At 38.9% G+C, this 26351-nt stretch overlaps 1 protein-coding gene across 3 annotated transcripts; it reads left to right on the top strand.

Annotated features, from left to right (window-relative positions):
• Window positions 1-8042: 8042 nt before the first annotated feature.
• Window positions 8043-26194, top strand: LOC140923766 (prolactin-releasing peptide receptor-like). Of its 3 annotated transcripts, none has more exons than XM_073373839.1 (3): window positions 8043-8115; window positions 23138-23212; window positions 24114-26194. In XM_073373839.1, exons 2-3 carry the CDS (start codon window positions 23176-23178, stop codon window positions 25187-25189), a joined length of 1113 nt encoding a protein of 370 aa, XP_073229940.1. In that variant the 5' UTR covers window positions 8043-8115; window positions 23138-23175; the 3' UTR covers window positions 25190-26194. The 3 variants fall into 3 exon arrangements, with proteins under 3 accessions (XP_073229940.1, XP_073229941.1, XP_073229939.1); XM_073373840.1 differs by lacking the exon at window positions 8043-8115 and adding an exon at window positions 11207-11423; XM_073373838.1 differs by lacking the exon at window positions 8043-8115 and adding an exon at window positions 21277-21471.
• The last annotated feature ends 157 nt before the right edge of the window (window positions 26195-26351 follow it).

Genomic DNA, 26351 nt, shown 5'->3' with positions numbered 1-26351 from the left:
TAATTGGTTAAATAAATTTTGCCAAGAGATCATTCACTCTTGATATGCTTAAGTTCTTATCTTCGTGTGATTTTATTTAAACTTTACCGTAGTTTCTAAGAAATGAATATAGGCAAATGAGAGAGTAATTATTTTGTGTGTTTGGAATTCTCTTTTCATGACAGCAGTTACTACACTGCCTTCAGTTTGAGTCCTCGTTCAATTGTTTTTTGTTTTGTTGCAAACAAAGAGGGAGAAATTATAAATATTTTATTCCAAAATCTACACTACCTACTGGAACAAGAGTTTGGTTTAAAAAAGATTGGCTAAGGTCAGAAAATAAATGTTCAAGTTTGCATGTTTTGACAGGGACTACATCTGGCTAAATATGCTTCAAAGGGAATTTATAAAATTTAAAAAATGGTGACATTTCTATTTTTGCCTTTCCTTTGGCCACTGAGATCAGTTTTTTGCCATATAGTTGCATGTAATGTTTTACACCTTTGGACATCAACCTGCCAGGTTAGTTTGTGTCTGTGTAAAAATGTAGTTTACTGTTGATGAAACCAAAGTAAACCCTCTCAACTTAAAAATTGCCTTGTACTAGTGGATATTGAAAACACCATAGGATGCCTTGGAAAAATATGTAAAATGATTATTAAGATAATATTATTTGCAGTCAACAATAACAGTTAGAAACTTGTGTTGAGGCTGGCAAAAATATTTTTCAGAGACCATAAACCTTCACTGACTTTGCTGTTACAACAAGTGGTAAAAGGGAATTAAAATGTGAGATCACCTCCCTGGGCTTACACTGAAAGAGAGTATGGGTAGTAGGACACATTGTGCATTTCCCTACCCTTTTTAAGCCAAGAGACCTTATTTTATAATCCTGATTCATTTCCTTTAACATACAGAATTAAGGTAGCTTTTAACCTTAGAAACATGGCAAAACTTGGGGGGGGCGGGGATGGTGGTACCAATAGACTGTACTCTATAGATGGCTTCTTCTTCAACCTTCACAACCCAAACAGACACCTGTTCAAAACTCTAAAGAGTGAAATGGTCACCACCCTAAATCAGCAGCACATACCCATCTAGGCCAAATAAGCCAAGGGTAGTATAGTAGGAAGAACTGCTGAGAGGATAAGGCTCAAGCCCAAAAATAGCTTCTTTTGATGGTTGATAAAAACTCAATTTTACCTTGTATAATTTAGTTGTAAATCAGATTCATAACTTACACAAACAATAAACTTAAGTTGTATATTTTTCAAGCCCGTTCTGATTCTCTTTATAAACTTTGCAAAACGTTCAGTTTTCTTTTTTCTGTTTCTTGTACTTCAGTCCTTTGAGGGATTTTCTCAAAGCATACTCTTTCCTAATGTACTCACTCTTATTAGCAACTGAATTAGCCTCTTGTTCTTACACTAAACCACTATAATCATTTCAAGTATAATTCATAACTAAAGGGTAATTTTTGTACCAACAATTTCAAGGAAGTACTTGAAACCGAAGTCACTATCTAATACAAAACTACTAAATACGTTATTGCGGTTGGAAATTTATTGATTATCATTCCAGTGAAGGTTTTGAAGGTTCAGTAAACCCCTCCCAGCCTTCTGATATTAAAAAATAGCTTATACTGACAGACCCAGTATATGTGAAGCAAAGTGATTGGAACATTTACCCTGGTTTTTACTAAATTGGCCGTGTATTCTGTATTTACGCCCATAAATATTTGTTTTGCCTCACGGTGTACACAAACAAACTTACGAACAGCGAAGTAGAAAATCAGTGGTTTAATGAACATTCGCATATGACTGTTGCAAGACTCATACCAATATATTGTGCGCGTAGCATATGTTTAAGATAAGGAGGAGAGTCTTAAAACCACTGTACGTAAGTGGAAAAATATAAGAGATGGAGCAAGATGGTCGCTCGAAAATTCACGAAGCTTAAAAATAACTGAACTTGCCGAGATCCCGAATCACGTTAAGTGAAGTCACCCATGAACTGTTCATATATCACGGCTCCTGATGTCCAAAAGCTCCATTAAAAAAGTTCATAGAAACCTTTTCTTGATATAACTCATCGTCCTTCCATGCATTCTCCGCCATATTTGTTTTCAAGGAAAATTTGTACTCAGTCTCACTCGGCCGAATTTCTTAACTGGGGCGATCATGTAAACTCGGTTCCAGACCTCGCTGCCAGCCCCCCCTGGCACTGTATATATAACTGCTAATTAGTCGCCGCTTTTTCTAAACGTCTAAATTAACATGCCAAAAAAAAGCAAAGACACTAACTGCTGTTGAAAGACCTCAACCGTGTTTTATTACAAAAGGAAGAGAAACACAAATGTTAACTTCAATGTATTGAAAAGAAAGCCGTTCATTTTTTCCGTTTACTTCTCAAACTCATTAATAATTCATTAAGAAAATACAAAGGAAATGAATGTTTAATGAGTGTTTGGAAATCGGATGAAACACTGCTTAGTATTTGCATCCTTAATTTCTCCTTCAAAAATGATTTTGTTTGAGAAGAAATATCAAACATTCGACACAGTGTTTCATCACCAGATGAAACACCTCGAAGTTCGTCAAAAATACTCCGCTGCGCGTCGTATTTTCAACTCTCTTCTCGGTGTTTCATCTGGTGATGAAACACTGCATCTCATGTTTGATATATTACATCAAATTTATTAACTATACTGGTCAATTGCTAAGAACTTGCATGCCTGTTCAACCACAGACTTTTAAAGGACTCTTAAAAGCGAGGTAGGTGTAGTTAAACCAAGATCTAGAATAGCAAAAAAAAAAAAAAAAATTCTGCAAGACATAAACATGACTCCGATAGAACCTCCATAAAGATGATTTGTCGCTGTAGACACCTGTTTCGCCATTTATGTGGCTCGTCAGAAAGGCGTAACAACAAATTTAAAAAAAAAAAAAAATTCGCACACTCTGTTGAGTCTAACACACCCGCCGAATCAAGCCATGTCAGGTGCTTACGGAAAGGCAGGAGAAAGTGAGTGTCGTGTTGATATCTGGCAAAGAAGAAAATATCAGGATGGCCAAAACCAAGTTTGAAAAACATGGACCAAGCCAAGCTAAATTGTTCAGCATATCGAATAACAAAACCCTCGCTTGTTGCATATAAAGCGTGAAACGGTTCCAGTAAGAAGATACAGGAAGTGCATAGCCGGTGGAGTTGGATTCTTGTAAGTTTACTCTCATTTTAAGCAGAAAAAAAACAAAGTGAAAGAACAGGATACCTTCAGAAATTCAGCTTATTCCCTGGTCAGGTAAGAAGGAAATATGGATGGATTGTTGATTGTATTTACCCTTTGAACTGTCCAACGTAAGCTCTGTCAAAACTGTACAAAAAAAGCTAATGTTGAATTTAGTTGGCGACTGAAACACAAATATAATTACTTGGTTGAATGATTTCGATCTCGTCTCAAAGATAAACCTAGCATTGCGTATGCATTACCGAGGCCACATTATTTTTACAGCCTTATTTCTTTCCGTATTTTTTTTTTTTTCAGTTTTCTTTGTCGTCTTTTCGCAATATTTACCTTTATTGAGGCGTTTTTCTTTATAATTTTCACTGATGTGCAAATACCACAACACAGAAGTCCTTTAATAGTTTAACTTTTCAGAAACAGCTTGACTACGTACTCCATAACCGAGCTTTTGAATATGAAGACGATTATGACACGAGAAACATACATAGTGTCCACGCTCCGCTCGCGCGCGTGGGAACTCGATAAAATCACGTCCTGATATCTCCATGCATAACAGTCGAACTTTTCACAAACAGCTTGATTTCCCAATCACCGAGGTTTTGAATATGAAGATATATATGGGACGGGAAACATATATAGAGTCCACGCTCCGCTCGCGTGGATAAACCACGTCCAGACATCTCCACACATAATCAAGAAAACGAGAAATATATTTTGTCTTCGTTTTTGTTGGAAGCCGCCATTCTAATATTGTGATTCATTTCCCGTGAAACGTGACTTGGAAATCTTATCAACTCTCTTAAAAAAAAAAGAAAGAATTACTTTGTCCTTGAAAAGTAATCCAAATGTGATGAGTAAACAGGAACAGTTCTGGCACTCACACGCAGATTCACCACACGTTCTTCCTGTTTTTTAAACGTTGAATTGTTTGATTTTTTAATTAATGCAGCAGCGAGCAATTCTGTTAATGTATCGATCTCAGCAATTACGTATATATCAAACAGCCAAATCCATATGAGCAGAACGGTATCCCAATAAAAAGGACAACGCTCACGGCCGCACACAGAAAATTGAGGGAGTCCTTGCTGTACTCTTCAATATAAATGTTTACGCCAGGAGAGAGACAAAGAAAGAACACTTAGTTTTCAGAGTTTGCGTGCAGCAGAAGTAAATGTGAATCATATGAATAAAACATTTGAAACAAAAGCAGTCAGTAGGATGCTGCTATTATTCCTACATGCTTAAACCCTTATTTTGAACCTCGTTACATTTACGAGAGCGTGAACATTATGCCAAATTAATCATTTGTTCAATCAAAATTTGTACCACCTGCTTGAAAGCCCGGGTTGAAGAAATAAGCAGGTTTATGGCTTAGAGAACTCCTATTTATATTCATTACCAGTGGCCGATCCAGACCTTCAGATAATCGGGGGAGGGGAGTGGTGGGATGGGGGGGGGGGGGGGGTGGGGCGGTCATCCAGATCCTGAGATAAGGGGAGGCCCAGTCTCCCAAAAAAATTTTTTCGGCCCCTCGGGCCTCAGTTTGGTCTAAACACAAGGGGGGAGGGGGCGGGCCCCCCGGGCCGCTCCCCTAGATCCGCCACTGATTACGTACGCTAAGATACAGGATATAACATCATCAAGAAAATAGCAGAGTAGGTTAAGGGATTGACCATTAGAAAAAGTTATGGCGTGGGTGCCTGGGGAGTTTTCGCGCCTCATGAATATCTTTCCGTTAACATTTCCTTATTACTTTTAGTTAATTTTCCCCTGCATGGATATTTTCTATATTTCGCCCGATTTCAGACCAAAATGGGCAACTGAAGTCAATACCCCTTTTCAGACCAAAACGGCGCTAAAGCCATACGCTTTGGGTATAGAGTATTTTGACATGACGTCACGGCGGCCATATTGGGAGATGAATTCTTTTCTTATGCAAACGCCTTCTTCTGTTCCAGAAAAAGCTCTATGTGGCTAATATCAGGCAATACCCCCCACGACCGCACATTTACCGTAATGTGAAAAGTCCTTTTAATGAAAGCCCATTTATTTGATGAAATCCATGGCGCAATCTATTACCATTCAATTAACCAGAGTGGCTTCCTCACTCTACTGGAAAAAAAATTGTGATGTTTTATGACCTCTACTGAGTTTCCGCCTGCAGAGTCCAAAGTGCAGTCAGCACAGATTGATTGCCTCTTAATTCGTTACCAATGTATTGTGTTTTCGAGATCGTTTAAGACATTTATCTTTCCAAAGCCCACACGAAGTGAATCAGAAAAAAAAAATTGCTCACTTAAAAGTTTATTCACTTATCGTATACGTGACGGGGTGATATATAGACTATTTATTTCTGGCAGCATTTTGAAGCTTTCTTAGTCTGAAGATGAGTATTCTCTCAGAGTTCAAATTTCAATGAGATGCAAAACTGGAAATCTGATCATGATAGAATTAAAAAGCTTATACGAACCAACAGTAACTTCAACAGAGGTATGTATATAGCATCGGTTATCAGTCGAAAATGTATAGCTTAAGATACGTGCTTTACTCTCATTTACCCTTGCCAAGCTTTTTGCGTACCCTTTAAGCCCTAGCATCACGGTGTTAATTCTCCAAACAGTTACCCATACATTTCTTATGGCACTAATGGAAAGATTTTGTTTAACAATCAAGACCTTTTTTCACTTGTTGATCATTTTGTAGTGTAACAATAAGGAGAAATTAATCTTGATCAATCTTAGAAGGTTTTTTCTGGTGTATTCTACGGTTTTCTTCTGTACACTGAAGGATTATTCACCCGAAGCGTCTGCTTTTTTAACAGACATTTATGACACTTTTTGACATTTTCTTATAATATTATTCTGTAAGTTATTCTGATACAATTTTCATTATTTACATTACCAGCGTGAACCCAAATAGACCTTTATACTGTTTTTTTTTTCAACTTTTGACACGGACAAGTTAGAGAAAATCCGTCGACGCCTGAAGATTAGTAAAATTGCCAAATTTGAAAGTCATTTGTTGAAAACTAACGAAGATATCGCTCCTCAAAGGCGAGAAATTTTACAGGCGTTTATATGGTGGGGAGCACAAACTTGCCCCCAGCCATACAAACGTCTGTAAATTTATTTGACTTTATTTGACGCAAAATAGTGAATAATCCAGGAATAACTCTGACAATGTAGTTCAAGTTCTAATATCTTCCTATACACCTCCACAGTTTCCCTCTTTATAAAAAATTTATCGCCAAGGTCTTTACATGTCTCTCAACTATTAGTCTAAGGCTCAATCTTCAACTGTAATTTTACTGCGTCATCCTGTACAACAGGAGCTAACAGGTCTTGCCATTTAGCAAAGTAGTGATGTTCCTGTTCCGGGGTGGCGTTAATAGAGTAGTAAGTCTTCTAAAAGCACGTATTAGTCACCAGTTCTAATCAATTTACCAGAAAATTGAGAAAATTAGTAACTCAACTCAACGACTTTCCTTTCACCAAAATGCACGAATCGGATTTGACATCTATCGCATCCTCTTTAGTGTACAGTTTAATTCGTTCCTTTCTTCCTGAATGCGGAAGCAGGTGCAATTTTAAATAAAACTTTGCCTTCCATTTAGTTTCCCTAACGAGTTTCATCTTATTTAGATCCTGTTTTCTCGCAATATCGTAGTGTCAAAGAAATCAAAGCTGCGATGGTAACTTGGACGATTTTGTAGACCGCTGCAAATTTCCTCACTTATAAATACAACCTCGTCCCCAGGGCCTCTCCGTCAAAGGAAGTGACGGGGAGTGGCCGTGTAAACGAAGTTTAACCCACAGTAAATACTATTTGCACGACACGACGGCGTCACCTAGTGACGTGTATTACTCATAAATAATTATTTCAAATGACCCGCTACCATGTTGGAAAAATATGATGCTTGAAAAATTGCCAAAATGAGATGTAATTAACATTAGTCACACTCAAGAAAAAGCCAAAGTTATCTTAATTTCTGATAAAATGTACTGCAAGGAGTTTTTTCAGACTAATTTTGTAAGGTAGATCATACAGCTTGAATGCTACAAAATATAACAGATACATTGATAGCGGCCGAAATAAAAATCAGATTGTTAATACACCTCAATCATCGCTTTGTGAAATACTTAAAGGCGGATCACACCCTCCGAGATCTCCAATTGTATAGTAAAAATGATTGTAGTAGAGGACTCATTCAAATGGTCTCATCGCATAGGATTTCGCTCATGTACTCAAAAGTTTGAATTAATTGCTCATAAAGAGTTGAGCTATTTTTCACATCCCGAACGGCTAGCCAGCCGGACGCAGTCTTATCCTAGTTGTGCACTGCAAATTATAATTAAACTTTTACCATCTTATAGTTTATTTAAATTACCACAATACTTCGAAAGATCCATACTTTATCAGCGTTTTCGCGAAAACACAGATCTTATATCTCCAATTTCTACTTTTTCATCATTTTAATATATAAACTATAACATTGCGCTTTTAATTCTAGTTCCGCATGTTTCCTTTAGCACTTTTAACGATGGCTATTAATTTGATAGATCGTCCAGAAACGCTCCTTGGGCAATTATATTAGGGCGGCGAGCTGTCGACAGTGGGCAGTTTGTTTATCATGAACTATCATTTCAGTGGGCCACTTACCATAAAACAATTCGCTTTTCACTCATTAAAGTTTGATGACAATCTCAAAATAAGACGGATTATTTTAATTAATCAGAATAAATGAAAAAATAATTCTTCGTGAGTGTTCCGAAATGACATGCGTGTACATATATAAGCTTTCGTTTTTCACCGACACGTTATTAACAGAGAAGGAGTTATTGAAGGAGTGTTGGAACATTTACACCAATCGGAAAGCGACAAAACAGCGGGAGGTATGAAAACATTGCAATTCTCTAAGTATATAACTTTTAGCATCATTATGATGTTACTAAAAAGCCGGAACCAACTTCTTCGTTTTCACCGATCGAGTTACGATTCTTCAACCAGACTGTTTTTTTTTTATTTCAAACGTGCAGGCACTTTCGCTTCGCACAAAATATTTTGTGCATGACCACATATCCCAATTTTTGGCCACGTTTCGTTGCCTGCGCCGAAAAAAAGGAAGCGGCGAATTCCAAGCGAAGACTGCCGATCAGAGCAGACACACTGCACAGGTTAGTCAGGAGATTTGAGTCACCACTCAACTTGGCTTTAAAAAAGCTTATCAAAAGTGATAATACAGCCCATTTTAAAAAACAGGAAATGGGTTTCAAGTTTCCCTGCGAATCGCATTCAGATTCGCATGTGTTAACGTCTCAGCCAAGGGCCAAAATTCAGTGTAGCTCAATAGAAATTAGCGCACGAAGAATCGTCTGTTCAGTACTCGATGGCTTTCTTAAACAGTGGCCAGTGTTACCTACCGAAAAAAGCACCATGAAAGCGTACTAATTTGCTGCTGAAAGTCCCTGCATGCGGTTGTTCAAACTTTTGACTCTTTGTATAGAATCACCGCAGGTGCAATCATCAAAATGAAAGTTCACACTTGACCTTTAATCCCTACGACTGATCAACATCAAATTTCTCCTTGCAATATCACTCCTTTGTAAAGCAAAGTGGTCATGAGAATTACGGACATGATCACACAAGATGAATTTGCTTGATATTTTATCAACTTCTCCCCACTTCTTCTGTTGGAAATGAATAGGGGCAAGAAATGAGAATTAAAACTTTGATCTTAGGGTTTAAAGGTCCACAGATGAAATTGTAAATGGGTGACTCTAGTTGCACCTACATTAAGCGGCCACCCTCGGGGTACCGGCAAGTCACCGCTTAATGGTGGCTACTCCCTCAAAAGAGGTTCGTCAAAAATTAGCAGAATCTTTAGTAGAAACATCACTTGATTTTGAGAAAAACGCGCAATGGGAGAAGCATTACTGGTCCACAATCGCTCGTCACCTTCTGTGGGGGACTGTATTTTCGTTCATCTTATTCTTGAAATGAAGCTTAACTATAAGCGCATCAAGCACTTGACAGCCGCGTAATAGACTGGTAACATCAAGAGAATGGGAGAACTCTCGTTGGGACGGCCAAAAGGTGGCCGCATTAACCCTAAGAAATCAGCATGAAATTTCTCCTTATAATATCAATGCTTTAGAAAACAGAGTGGTCATGAGAATTGTGTACATGATCAGAGCAGATGAGTCTAATTGATGTTTCAACGAATTCTCCCCACTCCTTCTGTTGAAAAAGTATAGGAACGGTAAATGAGAATCTCAATTTTGATATTAGGGTTTAAGGGGTTAATAATTGAAGGTTTCATTTCCCATTCTTTTCTGCACTTATTTCAGTACTTTGATAACTGGCCGCTTATATCAGTAGACGGTGACCGCTTAAAGGAGGTTCAACTGCATTTAAATGAAAGCTACCGGTGGTATTACTTATTAAGCTTCGCAAGCCGGTGGTTCTGCTTTCGGTCAGTGAAAGCTACTGGGGTGCACTTTCCTATGGCGGTGTTTACTAAGTAGGCCTAGGGCAAGTTCTAAGTGCTCGGATGAAAATCCTTAGTTTCATGACTACTCAAATAAAGGCTACCGAGCAGTACTTTCCTGTCATCACTGCTCACTTCGCTGTACAATCCGGTTCTAAGTTTTGAGTACGTGGATATTAAAATTCCCAAGTGTAATCATTCAAATGAAAGTACTTAGCCTCCCACGCAGGCGGTTTTAGGAGAGCTCGTTTTTCCCCTGAAAACGCGTGCGTGGGAGGCTAAGAAGTACTTTCCTGTGGTATTACTTATTAAGCTTCGCAAGCTGATTCCGTTTTCAGTCTGTGAAAGCCACCGGGGTGTACTAAGTGGACCTAGGGCAAGTGTTTGTAAGTTTTGAGTGTTTGGATGAAAACCCCAAGCGTCATGATAACTAAAATGAGAGTTACGGAGCAGTCATTTCCTGTGTCACTGCTTACTTTGCTTTAATAGGTGGTTTTAAGCTTTACTCTTGAACTAAATGGCCTAAACCACGGTGACGAATTATTATAATCCATATCCTTATCATTTTTTCTTTTCCAGTTTTTTTGTTGTACGTCATTTCCGCCTCTCCTTTCAAACAATTTTCATTGCGAAATTCTTCATCCATATAATATTGTGATTCCTATCAAAGTAACATGTGTAAACCTGAAGAAGGCTGGTATGGCCAGCCCAAATCTTGTTCTGAAAAAAAACAATACACGTCGTTCTGATCAGCTTTGCAGTAGTCTTTGGACTTCTAGTTTTTGGTTCTTAATATTTTGGCTGATTGGATCTCTTTTCTAGAGATGCAACGTTTATAACTAGCAGGATCTTCGTCCACGGTTTTTGCAGTTAATTAATTCCTTTATTATAAACTCAAATAAGCTGTATCTGCTTCTCGGGCGACTAGCCCATTCGCCGACGTTATGATGTCGGACAACGAGAAAATTCACTTATTGACCTGCGTGACCGTGAACGAGATTGAAATTGAAATTGACTAAGTACTGATAAGAGACTTCCCGGAAGACGAAGTTTTCTTCAGACTATTTTACAGAAACCTTGCTTTGTTACACCTTCGCGTTTTCTTATTACCACTGATTGTTTTATTGCAAAATAAACATACTACACTTGCTGAAAAAGGGGAAAATTTAAGAAGCGCCCACTCTAAAGGTCGAAAAATTTAATAAGCGCCCATGAGACTTTAGATTGTCTTAAAAAAACAGTTGAAGACGTATCTTTTACGACAAGCGTATGTCAATCTCTTATAGTCATTAATAGTATTTCATATTTAGCATAAGAACTTTTACTTATTACGCTAGTAATGAACTTGTAAATTTTGTCTTAGGTTTTATAATAAATTATATTCTACCACCCACGCTGCAATGCGCTTTTGGACATTTATGGAAAAAGCGCTATATAAATGACTTATTATCCATTAAAGCTAGTCTGAGTAGTACTTTCCTGATGTGACACCGTATACTCAGCTGTTCAAGGTAGTTCTGACTTTTAAGTCTCTGGATAAAATCCCCAAGCATGTGATCATCATTGACATGAAAGCCACCTAGCATTACTTTCCGTTGGTACCATTTCTTTTGCTGTACAAGTTCTAACCTTCTTTGTGTGGTTTAAAGGCTCCTGTGGATGGGTTTTGTGCTTGAAAACGTTAAGGCTTATCATTCAAACAACAACTACTGAGTAAGTAATAAAATTACTAAGTGCACTGAGTTGGTACGTGTGCTTCAGTGCAGCTAATTGGCACTGAGTAAGTACTTTCGTGTGGTGCTGTTTATGATGCTAAACGAGCTGATGCAACATTTTTTGAGTCAGCGCATAATAAATTCTAGTTTGGCCATTGAAACGGTAGCTTCTACGCAGCTCTTCTCCGTGTCATTCTAAAGATTATAGTAATTTACAAAACATAACTTAGATACGTATCCCCACTCTGAATTAATGAATGCAAGCAAAATTTTTATCATTTCAAGGGGATTCTCTGAATTATTTTTTCAGATACAGACACTAGTTTATTTCCCGAAGTTTTGGTTTAGTCGCCATGCTTTTGGTCCAAGCACTGAAGCGTAAGGTCCGCCATTATTTTCGAAGGGAGAAATCGGATCTTGAAAATAAATATTTACTCAGTCTTTGTGAGAGATTTAGAATTACGTCTAAGGTCAGTGACAAACTTCAGATTCAATTTGTCAATTTCTCAAATTACGAAATGAATAGAAAAAATATTTGTTACGAATGAACCTATTAAACACAAACCTTTTTATTTTTGGGAAGATTAAATGAACAACAGATGACAACTTACATGCATGTAAGGGAAACTGAGCTTGATTACTTGCAGTTACCCGTAAACACGATTCTACATTATTCTTTAAAACACCATTTACACGCGCGAAAAAAATCGGAACGGCACCCCAAATTTTTGGTACCGGGCTGACGATTTTAAGGTACCGCACTCCCAATCTTCGACTCGTAAACGTATCGGTCTTAAATGTAATGTGGCACCAGAGCTCAAAATTTTAGGGGTGCCGAGACTACCTTCCGGAGGTAGTCTCGGCACGGGTAAACGAGGCACGGTGCCAAAAATATGGCGTGTCGTGCCGATTTTTTGAGCGCGTGTAAATGGGGTTTTATAAGGTGGCGTCTACAGCTCCCGGAGTCATCGTGAAAATTTCATGAACTTTCCATGCAAATTCAGTTACTTTTAGGTTCAAAAATCTTATTTGTAATATATTTCCTTGAAAGCCTGAATTGATAATTCATTCACGCTATTTTGATATAAAATGTGCTTATTAAATTTCAGAAAGTGTTATCCCATGTCTGTCTTAAACATTCAAAGCTTCAGGTTTAAATATTGAAAGGATGAGAGACTTTGAGAAATTGATCTGATCTTATATTTTATTATACCACTACATGAGAAATTTCTGCAATTTGATTGGCTTAGAGCAGTGGTATTTCAGCTTAATTTGAAATACCTACATGTGGAAATTACAAACCTTCTGTGGCTAGTAGTATAAACAAATAATAGCATGATTTGTACGTGATATTAGGCATAAATACTACTTGTGATATTTCAAAATTGTCTCAAATTTCACTCGCCTAAAGGCTCGTGAAATTTCGTATAACAATTTTGAAATATCACTCGTGGTATTTATGCCAAATATCACTACAAATCATGCTATTACCTATACAAATTCCACAGGAATTTTGCAACGGACAGGCGTCAACTCGCCAACTTACCTTTCATATGTTGAATCATCCTTTATCAAGTTTAGAGACTTGGCCAAACGCTTAACTTATTACCCTTCTGCTAATCAATTTGCGCGGTGAAATTAAAGCTGCTCTCCAAAATGATCAAAATGCAGAATACTTTGACGACATTGCCAGACAACGTTAATGCAACTGAAGTACGTATTAAATTATTCAGGACCTCAGTATATGTCTTCGAAAACAGAACCGTTTCGACAAGATAAAACAAAGTTACACAACAAGGAATGTCTTGAAACTTAACGGTATTTCTCCGTCGCTCTTATGAGAAGAAGATATTCCAACTCATCAGCAAATAGACATATGCATGGACTTTTTTTTTTACCACCGGGCATTCGCGAAGAAGGCTTAAAAACATGTATATCGACGAGGAACAGTTCCATTCCTTAAAAAAAGGCAATCTCTCGGCAAATTAATTGTTTCTGTGAAAATTTGTGTGAGTTACTTTTTTTTAAGAAATGCATGAGGAAAACATGGCATCATCACGAACTAAAGAGAAGGCACATTCCGCGAATTGGGTTTGATGCCCTGTCACAACTTTAATAATTTAACATGGAAAATGTAAGGTGGTGACAAAAGCTCAGATTATACATTTTGTTGACGTTTCTTAGGCTGCAATGGTTTGTGTCTGTCGTCTTAATGGCGTCAATTACGGCGATAGTTGTAAAATTCGTATTACGTTAATTGATATCCCAAGCGGCGCCAAAACAGACCATTAGTTATAAGCCTCTGTTTCAAGGCGAGGCTTAGCGTACAATCGCACGTACTTCCGTGGGAAGGGACACTCATTTTCATAAACAGGACTCGTTTCGAAATAACGCCCTTCGAACGCATTCATTAATAAGTACAATTTAATTATACACCGGACACTTCTTGCAAAACGATTTCTCGAGACGTGCTCTCGTCCGCGTAATAAGTTGCCAATATTGCTGTTTTTCACTAATTGCTTTTTAATAATATATGACATCTTGTTTTCCCAGTTCTTTTACCTTTCTAGAAATAACAACTGTCTTTTTAGCATGTGTAAGCGCATTTCAAAAAATGATACTTACCACGCATTTGGGCAGAGCGTTAAGTCGGCCAACGGATTCTGCACGCTTGAGTCTTCCACTCGTTCTCGTCTAACATTGCCGTTCTCAAAAATTCTCAATGCTCTGTGTTGAGGAATACTTTTTCAACGTGTCTACACTGATGTAAATCCCCTTCCAATGGTCCTCTGTGCGCGCGTGCGTGGGCTGCCCGCGGGCATAGTAATACTATTTCAATTCACTTCACGTAAGCCGAGCATTAGAGCGGTTTTCATTTGAGTGTCGAAAAGTAATTGGTTTTGCACTTTCTACACGATGCGATTGGCTTAAAAGATTCGCGCCACCTTTCCATCCAATCAGAAGTAAAACCAAAGCCAATTGTGACGCGCTTGCATGCATTTTCCCGCGCTTTGCGTCAGCCACATGTAATTACTTCGAGTTTTGATTGGTTCAATGTATTGTCTGTGTCCTATGTGATTGGCCAGAGTAATTACTGTGGTTTTGGTTTTACGACACTCAAACGAAAACCACTCTAATGAATACGAAGTCTGCACATTTCTTCCATTCATTGCCGCTGTAAAATTCTCAATACCATGTCTCCAGGTTAGTGTCCTTTATTTGATGCAGCTCTCTTTTTACGTTTCTTTGTCCATGTGTTACGCAGTCAAATCATCAGCTACGAAGTAATCTTTCCAGGATGATAGCTATTGTAATGCCCTGCCTATGTCAAAATGTACTGTATGCCATTTTCGAGCACACAGGCATGTCGACACAGACTACGTTGGTTACCAGTTGATTCCAAGATTCCGGTGCGCGTTCATAGACGAAACACTCTTTTGCGGCCATACGAATCGTTCAGCGGCCATCTAGGGTGCGTTCGATTGGGAAATCTGGATTTAGATTTTAAAATCCGGATTTCGGATTTGCAATCGAACGCGAAATCCGAAAACGGATTTCAACGCTGAGATATCTGTTTTTGGATTTTCATTTTTACCCTTCGATTGGGAAATCCGAAAAAGGATTTGAAAAACTGTCGTTAAGAACAGCGGTCTTACACGCGCACGCATAATTAGGAAAAAGAAGACCGCTGTTCACAAGAACAGTTTTGCGAATCCGTTTTCGGATTTTCCAATCGAACGGTAAAAAGGAAATCCATGAAATCCGGATTTGGATTTCTTAATTGAAATCCACCCTGAGGACGGATTTCTCGGAGGTGAAATCCGTTTTCGGATTTCGCGTTCGATTGGGAAATCCGGATTTAGATGAAAATCTAAATCCGGATTTCCCAATCGAACGCAACCCTAATGTTTTATTTCTTCCCCTGGGGAAAACTGTTCTTCATTCTTGTTAAAACAAAACAGGAAAAAGTCATTAATTTGATTTAATCCGCGAGGAGAAGGAACCAATTTCCAAGTCTCATCCACTGCTGGTTTTTCCCAGCCCTGCAGTGTGATTTTGCATTCTTATTCGGGACGCCACGGACTGTAAACGGGCGCTGTCATTCACTGATAGGTTTCTAAGGTTTCCTACTGGCATTGTTTGTTCGTTATATGTTGCCAGTTTAACCGAAAATCAGTAACCAAAAGTTTGCAAACAAGATAAACAGAATAAATCTTAGCAAACTTAAACAAACTGTTCAATTCCTGAAAATCAGATCCCCTTTTAAACTTATGTAATTAAGCGTAGACTCGGTTGACAATGCTTTATAACGCATCCATATCCCACTTCGTGGAATCAGTGCGTGATCGGTATAGGTGAAATTTCGTGAGAGTCAGTTGCAAGCTGTAGACACTAATCGTGCGGCCTCAAAACGGGAAGCCCTCTAGTCAAAAGGTCGTTGGAGTGAGGACAATGACACAAAAGGAAACGAGAATGAGATTGTCAAAGAGCAGTTGGTTATAAACATCTCAAGAGTGCACATATATCTTTGGTCTGACAGAAAAAAATAATAAACACCTATTTAGTATTAACTAAGCGGCCATCCGCGACACGTAGATATATATTTTTTAGCAACTAAGAAAATTTGCAGTCTGTCTACTTTGAATTCTCTATTTTAAGGTCAAATACAAGGGGTATGGCGGCTAACTGTCAGTAGTTTATTGAGAGTAAATAGAACCGGTGTAAAGCAGGCAGACAACCTCTAAAAAGTGGCCACCTGGTTGAGGTTTGTCGGAGCTATATCTCCACCCAGTGCAGGGGCAGCCAACGTCAATTTTTGAAAAATATATCTTCGCAAGAAGATTTGAGATCTAGAATTTTCGGAACATTTGTTGTAATAAAATTTCTTGCTTGCCTGCCTCTTCTAGGATTTTCGAACTTCTTAAAAATGGTATAATTGTCCATTTTTAACGAATTTTCAGCCTAAAAAGGTCACCTACAATCAGGGACAAAAGTAGTTGACACACTTGTTTAAAACGGGTGCTTTTAACAAACATTTAAGTCATTTATTATTTCATTCCTTTTAAACGCCGTAAATCCCCCGACATCCCGAATCAATGTTGTCTGAAGTAAAAAAAAGATTTGAGGGTCCAAAATTCAACATTGATTTTGGGGGGAAGGGGTTGGGGTAGACAGGGGAAGGGGATAAGTATATCCACTATGCAAAAAGGGGCCATTTTACGGAAGTGTGTCAACACTTTTGTCCCTCATTGTCTGAATGCAAAATTGTGCTACTGCACACAAGTTGAGCCGTGTATGACCCTGATTTTAACTGAAATTAAAGGAATCAATGACATAATTATGTTATTGGTGGTGGGGGTGACATAGACTTATCCACGACCGAATTATAGGGCCAATTCGAATTACGCGATGACGTAATAAAAGGGCTGCGATATCCAGAATTAACGTCGATATGGTTTACAAGCTAAAAACTGACGCTGAAACTCGCGCCTATGTACAACTTTTGATGAATTTCAAGGAGGTGCGTACTGAAAATATTTTTAATAAAGTGGATATTTCTCGTTCTTCACTTTATCCTATTGTTAAGGCCCAAACAATCACGGATAGGTCAAGGATTGACACGAAGCGGGGATAGTCTCTGGCCGGCCACGGAAATATGGAGCGTTAGTGAGGAGCGGCCGTCACTGCGTTCAATATCGAAACTACGGAAAAGTGAAGGTAAATTCATGGCCAATTCAATAAAAAACTAAGGACAGCGTAGCAAACATTGCAAGTGTACACGAAAACAATTACTTTCAATCCCACCTCGTGACATTCTGTGTGACATGATAACGCAACGCAAATAGCGTGACATAAGCGCATATGTCTGCGTATTTCGACTGCATTTCTCAAGCGAAACCCTGTGTTTTTGTGTATTGTCGCCAGAGAAAATGAAAAGAGAGCTTTGAAACGTGAACTGGTATTTGACTCTCAAAGAAAACGACAGCTCAAACTGAGGAAAACACTGCTTCCTTCGTGTTACAACGGTTAACCACGTTTCGGCAAACGGAAAGTAACATTAGTCTGTTATGACCTCTTAATGTCGATATGTATTCTCGTGGTTAACCGTTGAAACTCCTTATTTGCACCACATCGCTGGAATTTTTCTCGCCAAGAATAGGTATTGCAAAGCACTTTCTAAATAGCGGAATCTTCTTTTGCCCTTTTGTGAGGAATTAGCGCATAAAAAAGGAAAATTTTCCGGCGCACGGCCGTCATCGATCACGTGTTATCCCGCTTTGCTTGTCATCAGGTGAACTTCTGGGCCAAAGTAATTGCTGTTTTGGCGATGATACAAACTGTTGTGTCTATCTTGAAAACAATTTCTTTGGCATTCTGTGATTTACGAGCTGGGAAATGAAATAGTTGTCCGTCCAACATCAATAAACAATCATGAATAAATGGCAGGCGGTCATGTAAAATCATTACAAAAGTACATTACTAACCTGGTCTAAGCTGTTCGACGCCTACCTACGCTAAAGGTTTGAATCAGTTAGGTTAGAAAAGGTCTCAAAAAAATAAAAAACACATCTATATATAGGGCACAGCACAAACGACTGGCCCATCATTTATGAGGTTTATAACCTGTATATTGTTCACGTCCTTTCACTAATGGCAAAGGTCAATGTCAAAAATATTGCATGTCCATCCCCTCTGTTACTCTGCAGTACTTCATTCGCTTAAGTTAACCATTTACCAGAACAATTTCCATTGTACCTTAATGTTTCCATCCTTTTTCCACTATTGATAATACTTGTGAAAACATTACATCCGCAGCAACGGCATTAATCACAACAAAAATCATTTCGTCTCGACACGGCCGGGTATCAGGAACGCGCGCGGGAGTACAAGATTAAGTAATGACATACGCTTCGTACATTTTACTCTACGTATACTACAAATCAGGACGAAACTCTATAAATTGATGTTTAAAAACAAACAATTTGGCCCATAGAGTAACGTCATCGGACAAAAATTCAGCAGCGTCAAAAATCTAGCCGGAAAACACAGATACATATTTCAGACATGTCTCAAAGCAAAATTGTGCTACTACACACAAGTTGAGCCGTGTATGACCCTGATTTTAACTGAAATTAAAGGAATCAATGACATAATTATGTTATTGGTGGTGGGGGTGACATAGACTTATCCACGACCGAATTATAGGGCCAATTCGAATTACGCGATGACGTAATAAAAGGGCTGCGATATCCAGAATTAACGTCGATATGGTTTACAAGCTAAAAACTGACGCTGAAACTCGCGCCTATGTACAACTTTTGATGAATTTCAAGGGGGTGCGTACTGAAAATATTTTTAATAAAGTGGATATTTCTCGTTCTTCACTTTATCCTATTGTTAAGGCCCAAACAATCACGGATAGGTCAAGGATTGACACGTAGCGGGGATAGTCACTGGCCGGTCACGGAAATATGGAGCGTTAGTGAGGAGCGGCCGTCACTGCGTTCAATATCGAAACTACGGAAAAGTGAAGGTAAATTCATGGCCAATTCAATAAAAAACTAAGGACAGCGTAGCAAACATTGCAAGTGTACACGAAAACAATTACTTTCAATCCCACCTCGTGACATTCTGTGTGACATGGTAACGCAACGCAAACAGCGTGACATAAGCGCATATATCTGCGTATTTCGACTGCATTTCTCAAGCGAAACCCTGTGTTTTTGTGTATTGTCGCCAGAGAAAATGAAAAGAGAGCTTTGAAACGTGAACTGGTATTTGACTCTCAAAGAAAACGACAGCTCAAACTGAGGAAAACACTGCTTCCTTCGTGTTACAACGGTTAACCACGTTTCGGCAAACGGAAAGTAACATTAGTCTGTTATGACCTCTTAATGTCGATATGTATTCTCGTGGTTAACCGTTGAAACTCCTTATTTGCACCACATCGCTGGAATTTTTCTCGCCAAGAATAGGTATTGCGAAGCACTTTCTACATAGCGGAATCTTGTTTTGCCCTTTTGTGAGGAATTAGCACATAAAAAAGGAAAATTTTCCGGCGCACGGCCGTCATCGATCACGTGTTATCCCGCTTTGCTTGTCATCAGGTGAACTTCTGGGCCAAAGTAATTGCTGTTTTGGCGATGATACAAACTGTTGTGTCTATCTTGAAAACAATTTCTTTGGCATTCTGTGATTTACGAGCTGGGAAATGAAATAGTTGTCCGTCCAACATCAATAAACAATCATGAATAAATGGCAGGCGGTCATGTAAAATCATTACAAAAGTACATTACTAACCTGGTCTAAGCTGTTCGACGCCTACCTACGCTAAAGGTTTGGATCAGTTAGGTTAGAAAAGGTCTCAAAAAAATAAAAAACACATCTATATATAGGGCACAGCACAAACGGCTGGCCCATCATTTATGAGGTTCATAACCTGTATATTGTTCACGTCCTTTCACTAATGGCAAAGGTCAATGTCAAAAATATTGCATGTCCATCCCCTCTGTTACTCTGCAGTACTTCATTCGCTTAAGTTAACCATTTACCAGAACAATTTCCATTGTACCTTAATGTTTCCATCCTTTTTTCACTATTGATAATAATTGTGAAAACATTACATCCGCAGCAACGGCATTGATCACAACACAAATCATTTCGTCTCGACCCGGCCGGGTATCAGGAACGCGCGCGGGAGTACAAGATTAAGTAATGACATACGCTTCGTACATTTTACTCTACGTATACTACAAATCAGGACGAAACTCTATAAATTGATGTTTAAAAACAAACAATTTGGCCCATAGAGTAACGTCATCGGACAAAAATTCAGCAGCGTCAAAAATCTAGCCGCAAAACACAGATACATATTTCAGACAATCAGGGACAAAAGTAGTTGACATACTTGTTTAAAACGGGTGCTTTTAACAAACATTTAAGTCATTTATTATTTCATTCCTTTTAAACGCCGTAAATCCCCCGACCCCCCGAATCAATGTTGTCTGAAGTAAAAAAAAGACTTGAGGGTCCAAAATTCAACATTGATTTTGGGGGGAAGGGGTTGGGGTAGACAGGGGAAGGGGATAAGTATATCCACTATGCAAAAAGGGGCCATTTTACGGAAGTGTGTCAACACTTTTGTCCCTCATTGTAGAATTTTCGGGAGCCTTTTTTCTGGCTGAAATTTTCGAAAAGGTAAGTTTTGATCCCTATAATTTTCGGATCACTAGACTTTCAGCTATGAAATCCGAAAAGATGAAAAATTCTTAGGGGATGAAAATATGCCTATATCTTACTGTTTAAATACTAAAATACGTTCAACAATGCTATGCTTAAGTGGTTTTGAACTATATTCTCGTTGGATGCCCCTGCCAGTGAACCGATCACTAAAGGCAGTCTTCAAACGACGGCAAGATGGAATATTAAAACTGTTGCAATTCAGCCGAACTGTGCCGAAACTAATGCTAATAAGCGAGAACAGTGGATTTTGCTCATTAGCATAAGGTTCGTCACATACGTTTGAACCTGGCCTTAATACGCTCACTTGTTTGACTTGTTTTGCATGTGCACTCATAAAATTGATCCGCATTAAAAAATGTTTTGATTCCGCCTTGACGGGTTTGGATTACTCCCAACTAAGCGTAAGTAGGGAAAAAATTCGCTAGTTTTGATAATTATACTGACACGAACGTGTTTGTAGACCTTCCGTCTACAAACAGTCTCATTAAAGAGAAACAATTTTCAAGAACTGTGAGCTTCAGTCATGGTTAGAAAAAGATCTCTTGTCACCTGGATTTAATCGACGAACTCAAGAGTTTCAGGTACCTCATTACAAGACCTCCGCGCGCGGTGTACTTAATTCGAGTGTGGTAAGCACAACACACAGTCCGTAAGTCGTTACTACCTTTGTTTAAAATAACTGGTATTCACTAGTCTTAACAGACTGGTACAAGAGTTGTAGTTCATGTTTTGTTCCCGAGGAGTTTTCGCAGAATGATGTTGCTTTGCGGAGCTCTATAAATCAACGAATTAACAGATAAAAGGTAAAACGCAGCAAAGTTTCTCGCTCCTTTTTTCTCAATCATAGTTTAATCAATATTGTTTTTATCATTCCGTTTCTTCCAATAACAATGTGCTTTCTTACTCTTCACGTGAAAGGACGTTATCGATATATCAATAAACAATATCAATAAACAGCCACATTAAAGGGAAAATAATGCGGATCGCTTCTGATTTAAATTTAGCAATCTTTCAACGTCACGAGCGCCCGAAACATAAATAGGTAATAAAAAAAGACAAATGTCAATGGTCAAGAAAAGGAAAAACAAAACGAAAACAAAAACACGGGCTAAAGATGTTCCATTTGTATGGTCGCATCAAAGGATTTCGTCCAAAGTCAATAAAACTACTTAAAACCAGACCAACTTTGACAGTCTTTCAGTTTTTTTTTTTTCAAATTTGTTAATGTCAAACATGTATCTGATGTGTATGGACATGATCAACGAGGATCGTTTTACGTATTGCGTGCTGATCACGCACTCTAGACCGGATTTCCAGGGGGCTCCGCGGTTCAGTTATGAATCTGAGGTATTTGAATTATGACGGGACTTTAAGAGTTTTTAAGCTCAATGAACCACCAAGTCTTGAATAATGACGTGATAAAGCTGAAAAAGGAGACACCGCACGAAGTCGCTGGTCTATATCTAAAGGATGGAGATTGTTTTTTCTGAAGAAAAAATGCAATCCTAACTTTTGAGTCGGTAAGGAAATCTTATTGTGTCACGGACCATCTGAAACCTCTTCAGCAGTACTTCCTCTTGATACCATTTTTTTGGAAGGTAGCTCAACTCTCTGAGCCTGCGGTTGAAATCCTGTTGTATCACCACCCAAATGAAACCTCTTTAGTAGTACTTTCATATGGTAACATTAATTTAGTATTAAGTTCTAACTTTTGAGTCTTGAGGAAAGCCTGCAGCGTGACCATTCCAGCGAATTCTCTAAGGGTAAATTTTTTTCATAGATGTTGCCGGATTTTATAGAGTACTCAAGAGAATCAAAAGGTTTAAAAGCAGTTGGAATCTTGTCTTCGTTGTGTTGTTTTTTTATTACATGGTACTGAATATAATTAGTTGCCAAAGCAACTGAAGAACACTGTCAAAACCGAACTTCGAAAGAGAGTTTTAAAAAAGTGAAAAAAAAAAAAAGCAAACAAGCAAACTAGGTTTGCAAGATCTTGTGAGCTAATAGAAAAAACGTAGACACAACGCACTTTAGACGACCTGAAATATGCAGTTTATTGTAGGCGAAGCTTAGTGAGATCGCTTTATTGAAGTAACAACATTTGTTACATACTTATCGCTACAAATCACAAAAGAAACTTTACGTTTAACAATTAGTTCATGCTTCAGCTGTGCGTATGTCGAGATATTGAGCACTTGGAAAGTTTGGAGAGCACTCAAGAGGTTAAAGTTGTTCTCGGCTGCGACTCAAGCAACTCTTACGCCTCTCTTATGCTTTCCAAACTTCCCGCGTGCTCAATAACCCGACATACGCACGCCGACGCAAGAACTAAATTGTTAAACGTAAAGTTTCTTCGGTGATTTGTAGCGATAAGTTTGTAACAAATGTGGTTACATCAATAAGGCGATCTCAGTAACAAACCCAGATGATCTACATTTATACCACAAATTTATCTTTTCTTTTTGTCAGGAAAACGAATTGATTGTTTGCAACACCTCAGTTCTGGGATGATGTCTTCTCAGCCGAGACTACTTTCATCGAATGGTAAGTTAACAAGTGTTAAGTCTGTTCACAAGTTTGTGGCCACGGCATTTTTTACTATGAGCTTGGACGTAAAAAGTTTGGGCTGCATGCTGAAATATTTTAGGCGTTATCACCATCAGCGGTGATGGACTGCGCCCATCATCGGACGCAATAAACATACCCTAGCTAAGATAAAGAACGTTTTTGTTTTGTCTACATACCAATTATGCGTCAAACTCTAAAATGAAGGGGGCTGCGACAACGTAGCAATTTGGATTCAAGTAAAGTTCCACGACACCATCAGCATCCACACGCCCTAGGCGGGGAACATAAAGATGAAGACTACATCTTTGAGTCCCCCACAGAGTTGGCTGCGTTATTTAGGAATGACCAGGAGGCTGTCAGGGTAATGTCACCTTTAAGGGGTCAAAGCTCGTCACACAACCAGATTGGTCTCCTTTGGGGAGTTTCAAATGGGTGTCACCGTCCAGAACAAAACACAAGTCAGTTTTTGGGTTTAAAAGTTAAGTCCCTAAACATCAGCACCGGGGGAGGTTGGGGGGCACTCCCATTTACTTCAGATAGGTGTGTGGCCTGACCTTATTTGAGGATGAGACCAACAAAAACTGATACCCAATTTCAGGTCCCGACACGAAAAATGACACCTTATTTAAGGGAAAAACGAAGTCATCACACAAAACTTCATTAAATCGCTTTTAGAATACTCTAAAGGATAAAACGGATGACTTGTTTCTTACGTATCTAGGCATTTATGCACTTGAATTTTAGCAGATACAATTTAGGTACTTCACCAGGAACACAATGCCAACAAGGGCAAAATGATACCCTATTTAAAGATCGGGACCCTCAAAACACCATAGCCTAGTCAGCATTTGAATTTTTGTTTTGCTCTTTTTTTAAGACACAGTGAACCCACCTGGTGGCAACACAATCATGCCAAATACCACAGGCCCACCCCCTGGATGGGGACCAGAAGTCAAGATAATCGCCCTTGTTTTGTACAGTATCACCATGTCTTTATCACTGGTTGGCAATATTCTGGTGATCTATATCTTGTACAAAAAGCCCGAAACCAGACGTTTAACAAGTTTCATGTATGTAAACCTCGCTGTGGCCGACCTGCTGGTGACTACCGTAGTAATGCCGCAGTCCTTAACAATCATATTAACGGACGAAAAATGGATAAGTGGACTAATTGGAGAATTGCTATTGAAGTTCGTAACATTTACGTTTTATGTTTCGCTTACGGCGTCAATCTTCTCGTTAAATGCCGTTGCCTTTGACTGTTTCTTCAGCATCACAAGGCCAATGCAGAGGTTCCCAAAGTTAAGGAATAAGAAGGTCTTTGTACCCTGTATATGGATAAGTTCCATGTGTCTTATGAGCCCTTGGTTAATCATACCTAAAGTGAAGGATTCCAACGTTTCCTATGAATTTAGTCAACTGGGGGAGCTTCAAGATGCCGTCAGGGGAATATTTCTCTACATAGTAACCAGCATTTATATACTTCCTTTAACTACAATGAGCTTTCTGTATGGAGTTGTCTGCCGCAAACTTAAGTCTCACACTTTGCCTGGCGCGTCTGTAAGACAAGACAAGGCGCGTGATCGAGCAAACAAAACCAAACACCAAGTGATAAACATGTCGATAGCAATCGTGGTAGCGTTTGGACTTTGCTGGCTTCCCGCGCATGTCTTTCACACGATGATAGCGATCGATATGACCGTGCTTGAAAGGTTTCCAGGGTATATCATGTTGATTTGCTACTGGTGTGGACACGCGAACAGCGCCGTCAATCCATGGATGTTGATCTGTTTTAAGAAGCGATTCCGAGCCGTGTTTCAGAAGATGATGGTAAGTCCGTTATCCCGAAAGTCGTCTAATACCAAGTCATCAAACGCGTCTGTAAGAACGTCGAGATGCCAGAAAACTTCAACACAAGAAAAAGAATTCTACCTATTTTCAAGTTCTGTGTAAACGTAACTCTTTACAATACTCAAGGAGTTAACATTAACACTCAGATGCACTTAATCTCTGTTTTCTTCTCTTTTAACTTCTCACTGATAACGAACCGCTGCAAAGTGCCGAGCAACCCAAAAATCCCACTTACGATGCGCACAAGGCGCTTCCGCTTCCGGTTTGAAAGCCGTAAGACTCCATCAGACAGTGATCTAATCTCGTAAGAAGGTCTCTCGAATCCAAATAACAAGAGAGAGATTTGAATATAATATAACTTCTAATTTAGGACAGTGTAAAAAGGGGATACATTATATATAAAGGAAGGAACCCTCCGTTCCAGATAACGTTAGCATGGTACGGTTCCATTAAGGTTTTGGAATGTCTTTATCTGGTAGTGTTAACCGGCCGGTAAGGCCATGACTTAAGAGCAATATACAAACACGTAGACGGAACAGTAAACACAACGATCTCTGCCATGTTCGTCTTTACACACACACACTCTTGGCGCGCAATACCGCTGAGCATACGCACCACAGTCCTACCAACAGCAGGATGTCTACGCAATAGGTTTACACTGTTTTTTCTAGCAACAAGTGCAAGATCACTCGGCAATTACATGAGGTATATCGTCATGTACCGCTAACAATGCAATGCAACATTGCTCAAAGACCAAGCTGATATCAAACTGCAACCACACCAACACGAATTACGTATAACGTTTGTTATAAGATGTGATAACAGATTTAAGGAAACCCCCAATTTAACAGTAGTACAAATGGGTTGTATGCAACGCCAGCAGGTCACTTTGGCCAGGCTACGAAAGGTGCGAAAACATTGAAAACGGTGTAATTTAGCGAGGAAAAAACAGGGTACAAGCCAACTAGGTCTTAAATTGTTATGAAGTAATAAGTACGCAAAGTCGACAATGATCCGGATCAATTTGTAAACGAAACGCTGCCTCAAGCCTATGATACCCAAATTATTCGAGTCCTCAATAAAAATAGCCATTTTGTATCGGCGCTTTTGAAGCACTCCGCTTTATTAAGCCGTTCTAGTGTGGAATATAAAGAATATTTATAGAAAATAACATCGACTGTAAAGAAAAGAGATGACATTTCTTTTATTTAAATGCGATGACCTGATGATCTTTAAGCCAGTGTATTGTCCGGTAAAGTAGCAA

Source organism: Porites lutea, chromosome 13, assembly GCF_958299795.1.
Source record: "Porites lutea chromosome 13, jaPorLute2.1, whole genome shotgun sequence".
In the NCBI taxonomy this organism is placed as follows: domain Eukaryota; kingdom Metazoa; phylum Cnidaria; class Anthozoa; order Scleractinia; family Poritidae; genus Porites; species Porites lutea.
This window is presented reverse-complemented; position numbering and strand designations above follow the sequence as displayed.

What these genes read in the sequence shown, in the direction of transcription:
- LOC140923766 (XM_073373839.1), top strand. Translation starts at nt 23,176, where the DNA reads ATGATGTCTTCTCAGCCGAGACTACTTTCATCGAATG. An exon ending in GAGACTACTTTCATCGAATG is followed by an intron (nt 23,213 to 24,113) that starts GTAAGTTAACAA and finishes TCTTTTTTTAAG; the next exon opens with ACACAGTGAACCCACCTGGT.